Here is a 10,320-nt window from a genome sequence, read left to right on the forward strand (position 1 = left end):
ATAAATTACAACGCCTTTTTATTCGGAATTCCCCCTTGTTGTTGTTCCCCTAGAATAGAATAGATTATTTATCAGAGAGAGAGAGAGAGAGAGAGAGAGAGAGAGAGAGAGAGAGCTCGTCGGCATGTGTAAAAGAATTTGTTTTATTCGTTATACCATATCGTTCGCATACAGAATCATTGAACAAAAATTTCCGTTTCGTGGAAGGAACGAGATCATCGCAGGTCGACTGTTCGCGGTCGTCGTGAAACGAAAAAAAAAAAAGAAAAAAAAAAGAAAAAAAAAAACAGAAACAAAAGAAAGATGACGTATAACTCATCGTACTTTCGTTCGTGCGTTTATTGTCGCGTCGAAAGGCGTTTATTGGCGCTTTAAGGCGCGCTCGTTAGAGGACATTTCGTTCCGGTGCTTGAGATACGCCCGTGCTTTCCACTCGCGAATAGAAATCACTCCGAGAAGAGAAACCGCGGCGGGTGTCGGGGTGTTACTTGGAGTTTGAATTCGAGGGGTAGTAGTAGACCACCGCAGGCGCCGGCAGCTGCCAATGGGCGGCGTGGAGTTCGATCAGTTGCAGAAGCGTCCTCTTGACCGGCGGCAGCGTCGTTTCCTCCGCCAGGAAGGCGTCACGCACGCTGCCGAGCAGGTGCTGAAGCTGCACCGGCAGCTCCGCGTCCAGATCCTTGCCGATGCACGTGAGGATGAAGAACAGGCAGTTCGTCTACGGCGGAAGAGAGCGGTCAGTCTCCCATCAAGAATCCGGCGCAAGAATAAAATAAGATCACTTAACGTGTAAAGTCTTATATATATTAATGCAATTTCATCTATTTCGCATCTTATTCGAATTTTTATGTCGCCTGCCTCAAACCTCTGTTTAATTTAATTATTTAATTAATCGTAGATAAGATTAGGATCGGGTTAAACTGAAGAATGAGGAGGACAACAATGAACAACTTTTATACAAGAGACTTTGTTTCACGACACTCGTTAATTAGCCCACCTCGGCGAGTGAATTGATGACCGGCGGTTGCAGACAATCCTGGCAGCATTTCCAAAGCAGCGTGAGGAGCACGCGTCCGGGAGGAACGCCCTCCTGCTGCGTCTTTAATTGTAGCTGCCGTCGCTTCAGCTGGAACAGCGCGATTATGCGCGTTTATGCGGGCACGCTCGAGAGCTCGGCGCCGTCGTAACACGGCGAGCAAAAGCGATAAAAAGAAAAACGGGGCATACAAATGAATTGTTGAAACGAACATTAGATTATACGTTAGCCCGAGAACCTTGCGACTGGCCCGCTTCTCTTCATCGCGCGGAGGTATAAAGTCGTAACGAGTCGGTGGAGCGTTTCTTACGGAGTGGATAATAGAATACCGCGTGATAAACGCGTCATTATCCGCTTAGTTATACCTGGCAATACATCTCGTTGAGAAACATCATAAAGGCTGAATATCGATGGTAGGTAGTGCCGTCGTGCAGTAATCTAGCGCGATCCTGATACCACTGCTGGCACATATTTAACAAGGATTCCAGAAAAGTTTCCTTTGTTTCCTTCTGCAACACATTTCCAAATTGTATATATTTCACCTTGAGTATCATAGATCCCAAGATCATCGCTTAAATTAGAATATTATTGTTATTTTCTACACTAAAATATGAACAAAAATAATAAGATTATATATATATTTTTTTTTTAATAAACCTATTTAGGAAAAATTTCAAAATTAATGTCTAGATAGATTTATTTAATAAATTAAGCTCTCTTTTTCTCCATAAAGCCACAGGAATCTTCCTGTTGTATATTTTTTTAATTTCGACTTCTTCAAAATTGAAAAATAAAAGCTTACTTTTTAATATGCTGGTTAAAAGCTTACTTTTTAATATGCTGGTTAAAAGCTTACTTTTTAATATGCTGGTTAAAAACGAATGTTCATTTTTCACCAGTCATTTCGACGATTAATTTTACGAAAGGATAATAAAAAGAAAAAAAAAACAATGAACCTCTATAATCGTGATGCAAATTTTTGCTGCCGGCTCGGCGTATTTACGATTCTCCACTACCCTGTCCAAGATGTGCCGTACCAGTTCCATCAACGTCCTCGCGTTTAAAAGGTTCGGATCTGTCAAGAACGCCACATCGATCATCTTTAATCATCCAATTATTTTCCAGTCATTTTGTCACTAAATATCTTATGCAGTTAAAAATAATATATTCGGACTACTCGGAATAATATATTCGATATATGCATTTTATTTAAGTACTCAGCTTGATAAATTCCAACTTGATTCCGACTAAAATTAAATCCTTACCTTCTATCGTTCGCAAAAGTATATCTTGAACAGGCGAGGGGAACTTTCCGAGTTCGGAAGCGTCCGCGATGTTGAGTGCCTTGGCAGTTAACACGTCTGTCGAGTTTAAGCTCTTCGTCCGCTTCAAACCGTAAGTCGATACAAAAGTGTGCGATTTGGTAAGCTTGCCCGGTTTCACGGAATTAGTCTTGATTTCGTTTTGATCCACGTTGAAGTGTACTCTATTCGCGGCCTGGCGGGGGCAAAAATTCAAGCAACTTTTCATCATACGCTCGAGAGCCTCCTCTCGGGAATTAAGTTACAAATCGAATCAATCTCTTTCCTCTTTTATTTTATCGCGCACGTTTATATATTATTTTATTTCGCATGCGTATTTTTTAGCTGTAGTCGTATTCTTTCTTACGTGCAGAATATTTCCGCTGGACGGGGACGTGTCCAAAGGATGGGGCTGACGCAACGTGGAATTCGTCGAATGATGTCCACTCTGAGAATGGCGGGACGGTAGCTGGTGCTGTTGCTGCAGAGGATGCTGCAGCTGTGCCTGTTGCTGAGCGTAGAGGTATCGGTGGACATTACCGCTCGATTTGCTGTGCTGCAAATAATACGGCGTGCGCTCCGACGCGCTAGTCCGAGACCTAGATCGGGACACACATCCATTCGGATTTTATTTACAGATTCATCCTAATCCAGAATCGCGTGGTCCAAAACTCTGGGGGGGGGGGGGGAGTTTAGTCCGGACAAAGCCTTCGTTCGATTGGCTAAATATTTCTTGAAAAATGCTCCGCGTGTGTTTACGTTATGGTCAACATGCTTAACGACTTAACTTAACTTTAAAACTTTAAAAGAGTAATTTTAGTTCTCTCAGGAAAAAGAAATAGAAATTATCAAATTATTTTTTTATCTTATAATGGAAAAATTATTTATTTTATTCTATGACGGAATAATCTAAATTTATTAATATTAAATGCCAACAAGATTTTTAGATCGTTCCGTTATTTATGTAATCAATATTAAAAATCTGAAAGAGGCTGAATGATGCGAACGCCGTGAGTCAATTTCAAGCAATTTTCACGCGGTGACAGAACGCCACTTAAATATAGTCCGTTTGGTTCACACTCACTTAGAAGGATGCGAATCGTTCTGCTTCATCGTGAATTCCTTGGCGTGCACGTTCAGTCGAAGATTGGTGACGTTCGCCGTGGTTCCTTCCGCTCTCCCACCTAGAGGGTGACCATGAAACCAGACGATGACGTTCGATGTGCGAACGATAAGATTAGAATAATTTATACGACAGTTAAAACGCTAGTCACTTAAAAGCAAGAGGATACAAACCTGGGGGTCGATATATCTCTAGGGACGGTTTGGATTTGGGAGTAGCTACGTTATTACTTCCTTTCTGCGGAACCGCATCCCTCATCTAAAGAGAACAGAAGAAAAATTCATGTCACGCACGAAACAGGCGAGAAAACCTAATGGCTCTGTCCTCGAAACACCTTCGAGTATCCGTTCGAGGAAATCTCTTTTTCTTTTCGCCGCGGAGAAACGATAATTGAGAATAATCGCGCTGCCTGCATTATTAAAGGCTAATGTCAAATTTTCAGACTTGGCTGCCACTTATGCAAATGTAAAACATTGAGGAAAGATGATTCACCGTCCAAGGAAAACTGATCGAAGTGTTGCTTCACTTTAATTTCTTAATGTAATTATTTACGACGTTTGTTTTATTGATTATTTAATTTATTATATTTAAAACACACAGAAGGAACTATTTAAAAAATTTAAAATAAAAAAATATGAACTACGTGACTCAATTTAATTTATAAATTATCTTATTCTTCCTTCAATATATGACATATTAGGACATAATCTTGCAAAATAATACAAATTTCAATAAAAAATTATTGTTGAAAGCTAATATTTTTCTCAAAATGATTTCAAATGCTGAATGAATTGTTATATCTCTAAGAATTGTATTGCGTATAGATATATGTATTTAACAAAGATTACTTAAACTTTTTGTAAAAGATCAATTCTAGCGGAACAATCTTGAGGAGACATCAAGATTAAAGTTCTCTTCCTCTTTTTCTTTTGTAAGCAAAGAATTCTTTTTAAAGATCTTTTCAAAAATATTTTTCAAAAAATTTGATTCAGTTTGCTGAGAAATGTCTTTCACTATGAATCTCATCCATTTTGCGATTACAAAATCCGAAGCTTCAAAATAATCCTAATCGCATGCGAAGCTTGGCATTCGCTCTTCGTGTGTGTATGTATGTGTGTGTGTGTGTGTGTGTGTGTGTGTGTGTGTGTGTGTGTGTGTGTGTGTGTGTTTTAAAGGAAATTATATATTTTTTGTTACGTAGTATGATTCCTCTTTTATTTTGGATAAATGAATATTCAGATACAGTTATCAAAAAAATGAATAGTTTACGAGATATTTGATGTTATATATTAAAATTTGCCAGAATGAAATATAAAATATCTCGTAAACTATTCATTTTGGACAACTGCATCTTAATATTATGCAAAGAATGAGACTGATCAATGATGTAAGAAAGATACATAGTTGCTTTAAAAAAAAAAAGATGCAATTTGCAAATGCATATTCTTTTTTGCAATTATAAATTTTTTTATACCAACTGATTCATTTGCCGTATGATCACATGCGTTATTCACTATATATATATATATATATATATATATATATATATATATATATATATATATATATGGCAGTATCTATCATAAAAAGCACATGTTTCTCTCGTTGTAATGCACAATAATGCAACAAGCATACCGGTTAAATGGCACAGGCTCGTTATGGTAACACGTCGCGAAGTATATGCGAGACGTTAAATGTGTGAGTTCCACGCCACGGACTCAATTAAACGCGTGGGTTTAATTTACGTGCCAACTTATTGCCACGGACAGTGGCACATAACGAGGAATATTAATTGTAAATTAATCGACACGATTAAAAATAACAGACACTGCGTGTGAATCAGCTTGCCCAATTATATCTCTATAATAAGAGATATCCCATCAGCTTTCTATACCTTTCCTGTGTTTACACTATGAGTTTACCCTTTACAGAAACGTAGATCTATCAAATTTCGCATAAGAGAGATAAAAAACAAGTCCAAGAAAGAAAAAACAAAGAATTAAGAAATTGCAAAGTCCTGCAATTCATTTCAAAAAAATCAGAGACACCAGAAACATTTTATTTCAATCTTTCTTTTCGGATTGTCCTTTTTTTTATAAAACGAGACCGATGCAAAATAGAAACACGCCGTCGTCGTCGGGCTCGCGAAAACCGCAGCGTTATCGCGTGATTTCTCAATTCGCACGTGATCCTCCTATCCGCAGTCACTCTCTCTCTCTCTCTCTCTCTCTCTCTCTCTCTCTCTCTCTCTCTCTCTCTCTCAACGTCTCTCGTTATTACGAGTCGCGGGAGATAATCGCTCTCGTTCGCAACAGCAAAATTGACACTTCGCGTACTCTCGATAACCGTCAAGAACGCCGTTCCTATCGCGACGGCGACTCTTTCCTCACCACCACTCTACGCGCTTCGCGTATGATGGGTGTTTCGACAATCGGAAATACCGAGAAATGTCGCTAATATAGTCGCGAATGACTCAACCACGCGGAGCGACTCTCTCGACGAGGATCGAAAACAGATGTTGCGGCGGTGTAATTTCGGATTTCGACGGCGGCCGCCTAAATAGGTGGTATATCTCGAGAAAAAGAACCTCCGAGCCTGATTCTCTAATTAGTCGTAGTAAAGGAGGACGCCTCCGAGACCTGCAGCGAGGAAGACGGAGAATCAATTGAATCTCGCCTCGACCTTAAGCTCATCCACGTAGCAGTCGCATTATAGTTATTTGTGACGATCAAAGAACGCCGACTGCGTTCTCCACGACGCCGGAAGACATTTCGGATTTACCGGAACGACGATTTCATGTCTCCACCTCTACCAGCGTAGATTAATTTTAATCTCGGTTAAATTTACCATCACCTTTCTTTATTAGTTTCGCGAATTAGAAAAAAATAAGAGTGAATTAAACTTGAGAATAAAATTAATCTACATTACGTCTATATCTATCAATGTAGATTAACTTTAATCTCGGTTTAATTTACCTTTTATCCTTCTCTAATTCTTAAAACTAAAAAAAAAAAAAAAAGAAAAAATTAAAAGAAACCGAGATTAAAATTATAAGCTATAGTAGTAAAATTTAATTAACATTAATAAAAATAAACACATTGGAGATAGCTCTGGCGAATTTCCATGCTACCTCTACCTCACTGGTAGATTAATTCTAACCTTGGTTTAGCTTACTCTTCCTCTCTCCTTAACGACTTAGAAAAGTAAATTACCTCCACTTAATCTACAGTTGGCAGAAATAGACATATTAGTCTTCGGAACGAAAAGCGAGAGGCTCGTGGCTCGTCGCCACCGCGACGAATAGTGAGGAAGAAGAGAGAAAGACGAGGGAAGGAGGGAAGGACTCACAGTGAAGAACGTGCGAGGATCATCCTTTCCAAGGTCCAACGAGCGGATGCTGCCGAGATCCTTTCCCTTGCGCACGGGTCACCAGACACAACACCGGGCGGTGACGAAACCTCGCGGGGCGGGGCGAGGCGGGGCGGGACGGGTCGGCGCGGCGCAACGCGTGCGTTCCGCACGCACGTGGCTCGTAGGCGCGACGGTGAGGTTTCCGACGAGCGCTCGATCGGGAACACTTTCTCGGCGAGGAGACGCGACTTTTCCGCACGTCGAACGTACGTGCGTACGTGCGTACGTACGTGCACGCGTCGCCGCCGTCGTCGTCGTTGTCGTCGTCGTCGTCGTCGTCGTCGTCGTCGCGTCTTCGCTCGCGCACGCGGGGACTTCTCTCCGATGACCGAGGACTAATAATAGCCGCGGCGTAGCCGCGAACGAATGAGCGAGCGAGCGTACCGAGGTGTATACGCTGCACCGCGCGAGAAAAGCAAGACTGAAATATCCGGACGGGAACGCGCGTCGCGACGCCTCTTCCCGTCTTTCTCTATATCTTCCTCTTCTCCCTCCCGAATCTCTAAAGGACCGCGCGAGACTGCGAACCGCGCTTTTTTGCTTTCCGTCCTTTGGCGAGTTTCCCAGTTGAGTTACGATGATTTGTTTTGTCAACTTTAGATTTTTGACACGGACGACGAGGTTGTCGGTAGTGAAGATGCGAACTTTGTGTGTGTGTCCCTTATTCACCGGCGGTGTATATTTATTGCGAGTTTTATTGATGATGTTGTATAAACGCGCGTGCGAAATTGCCTTCGGGAAGAGAGAAACGTAGATACGAAGAAGAGATCGGCCTCAATGGATCGAGTGATGGACGTGTATCTTTGTCGAAATCTTCCGTATATCCTTTAATAACTTCTGCGTCGGCTTCGCTATTATGCAATTATATTTACATATTATCTAATATTATCATAATCATTATCATCCTGTGCGATACTGGAAGAAAGAGTTGAAGGAAATTAAGAATATAGACGTCTGGATTTTGTTAATAAAAATACAGAAATTTAATTACGCCGTATTAAACTCCGTTTGTAATATTTAATATATTTTATTATATATACGTACGCTTAAAAAAAGAATATTTGTCTCCTTCATTGTTTTCCATAATCCATTCTATAAATAATAACAATTTCAAAGAATAATAAATAATTATAAGAGAAAATTATTTTTTATTTTTTATGATTTATTTTTTGATTTATGATTTATAATATTAACATACAAATATTAATTTAAATATGTGTAATTATTTACATTTTGAATTGATATGAATTTTATAGTAATATTCCGAGGAATAAACACCGAGAAGGAATTATTATTATATTACTTATCTTTACAAATACATACGCATAATTTTTTTTATTTTAAAAAGGAAATGCATTTTTAATTTTTTTCTTACATTTTCTTACATTTTTACATTTTACAGTCATTCAACAGAAATAACACACAAAATATCAAGAACCTCTTTCATTTTCTTCACAAAACAACAAACAGGATTAGGAAAGACATTAGCAAATTGATGAATCATAAGATTTGCATTATAAAACTATCATAATATTTTCCTCATCCATAATAAAAATTTTTTTCAATTATTACGCGGTGTAACAATTTTTTCATTTCCGCGTAGTTTCTAGCGTCATCGCGAACTTCGTTCGTCGCTGAATGGATTCGTTGTCTACACGCATCTGACGTCAAAGTCTCTATGTAATCAGGAGCAAAAGTATTACGAAATTACCTGGCAATAATGCGCTGATCACTATCGAGAGAAATGCATTAAGCTGGTCGTTAGAAAAGCACGCGAAGTTAAGAGTCTCCTCGCACAACGGCAAAAAAAAAAAATTAACACGATTAATAGCCCGAAGGCCTCACCTTCGTCAGCGCTCCTGCATTATTCGCGCGAGTCGCCCGCACCATTCTCGCTGTATTTATTGTATCAAACACTCCAGGAAACGTGACGCGGTGACGCGTCAGGAATTATCTCTCCGCTTGCGTATTTTTGGTCTGCATGACACTCGACAACGGATCGGACAATCCCGATCTTTCGCGAGCTTTCTTCCCTCGACCGCCTCGACTCCGAGACGAGATCTCAATTGTCCATCGGGAAGAAGAGGAGCTTTCGATCCAAGAGCTCCCTGAACGATTCCGCGCGCGAGTCCGTCGCGCTTGTTCCCAAAGACGATCGTTTGGCTGATCGTCGCTTATTAAAAAGAAAAACGAAATAATAATATCAAGATAATATCCGGGAATGCCGTGGTTGCGGCAGAGATCGCGAAAAAAACTTTCCCAGTCGCGCGCCACTCCCGCGCGATTCGATCCGCAGCGACGAGGCTCGATCTACGACGTCGCTCCTCGATCCGATCGATCGGTCGTCCGGCGGCCGCGGCCGCGGATCGCGTCACTCCTCGAATCGCCGCATCGTTCTCCAATAATTAGCGCGATGAGTCACCTCGCGCCGGGTTACAAGTGGAGGCGGCTCCTCCTCGTGGATTCTCTCCTCGGCGCGTCGAAATCACCCGAAAGGTCGTCCCGTCGTCGCCGATTTCCTGGGAGAGGACCTGGACGCCCGAGAAACCGACGATGGTCACTCCCCGGTGACCGCGATGCTGTCACGCCGATGACTGGAAATACACGCCGCGTGCACACACCTAACGTTACTTAATATTCGCGATTCGCGTGGTAGGCGGCCGCGCACCGCCCCCGTACACCTGTCGGCGCGGAACACCAACGGAGAAAAGGAAAAGGAGATAAAGAAAAGGAGAAGAGTTACACCGTGCGCTTGGATCAGAGCGGAGGAGGAGCCGGGTTTATCCATATATGTAAATTCGTCGCAGACCGCGTGCACCCACCCACGTGCACTCCTCCCGAGTCGCATACAATTGATTCTCGCGTGTCTGACTTTATGACAGATTTCGTATAATACGAATAAGCGAGAATGTGACAATAGTGTATATATATATATATATATATATATATATATATATGTTTATTACGTAACGTCAATACATATATGCAAAGAAAAAAATATGGTCTACCTCTTCAAGTGATAATTCTAAATTATTCGGGAATGCAAATAAATTAGATTTAACAGATATCATTCTTCTTCTCTCTCTTTGTAATTTTTTTTTTTTTTTTATATACCAGGAATTTTGTATGTAAAGGATTGAAATTCTGAATGTTTATGTTTTTAAACCCGGAAAAGAAATGCCTCATTCTCGAGCAATTTATTAGAAAATAAATTATTATTTATTAGAAATTTATTTGAAAATATTTGAGATGTATCTTGCAAATAAATATATATTTATTTATATATAAAATATATATATTTTACGGAGCAAAGTTTATATTTTCCAATTATAAAAGTTTATGAATTATGTAAATGAAATTAAGATTTACTCGAGTTTCAATAAAAATTTAATTTAAAAAATTTTGAAACTGTAAGGATTCCAAAAAATTTTATTTTACAAAAGTTACAA

At 40.1% G+C, this 10,320-nt stretch overlaps 1 protein-coding gene across 4 annotated transcripts; it reads right to left on the reverse strand.

Annotated features, from left to right (window-relative positions):
* Positions 1 to 124: 124 nt before the first annotated feature.
* Positions 125 to 9,280, reverse strand: LOC105425500 (uncharacterized). Of its 4 annotated transcripts, none has more exons than XM_011636302.3 (9): positions 8,717 to 9,278; positions 3,634 to 3,718; positions 3,422 to 3,521; positions 2,705 to 2,936; positions 2,302 to 2,533; positions 1,993 to 2,111; positions 1,402 to 1,545; positions 998 to 1,126; positions 125 to 718 (listed from the first exon to the last, which is right to left on the reverse strand). In XM_011636302.3, the coding sequence occupies exons 1-9, from the start codon at positions 8,759 to 8,761 to the stop codon at positions 485 to 487; spliced, it is 1,320 nt and encodes a 439-aa protein (XP_011634604.1). In that variant the 5' UTR covers positions 8,762 to 9,278; the 3' UTR covers positions 125 to 484. The 4 variants fall into 4 exon arrangements, with proteins under 4 accessions (XP_011634604.1, XP_011634605.1, XP_088940172.1 ...); XM_011636303.3 differs by lacking the exon at positions 8,717 to 9,278 and adding an exon at positions 6,809 to 7,299; XM_089084046.1 differs by lacking the exon at positions 8,717 to 9,278 and adding an exon at positions 5,797 to 5,831.
* Positions 9,281 to 10,320: the final 1,040 nt, after the last annotated feature.

The sequence above is a fragment of the Pogonomyrmex barbatus genome, unplaced genomic scaffold, assembly GCF_055798465.1.
Source record: "Pogonomyrmex barbatus isolate J1 unplaced genomic scaffold, ASM5579846v1 scaffold8, whole genome shotgun sequence".
NCBI lineage: Eukaryota > Metazoa > Arthropoda > Insecta > Hymenoptera > Formicidae > Pogonomyrmex > Pogonomyrmex barbatus.

Coding starts and splice junctions, on each gene's coding strand:
- LOC105425500 (XM_011636302.3), bottom strand. CDS start 8,761: ATGGTGCGGGCGACTCGCGCGAATAATGCAGGAGCGCTGACGAAG. Junction 3,522..3,633: donor AGAGATATATCGACCCCCAG/GTTTGTATCCTC, acceptor GTCACCCTCTAG/GTGGGAGAGCGGAAGGAACC. Junction 1,127..1,401: donor TCAACGAGATGTATTGCCAG/GTATAACTAAGC, acceptor GCGCTGTTCCAG/CTGAAGCGACGGCAGCTACA.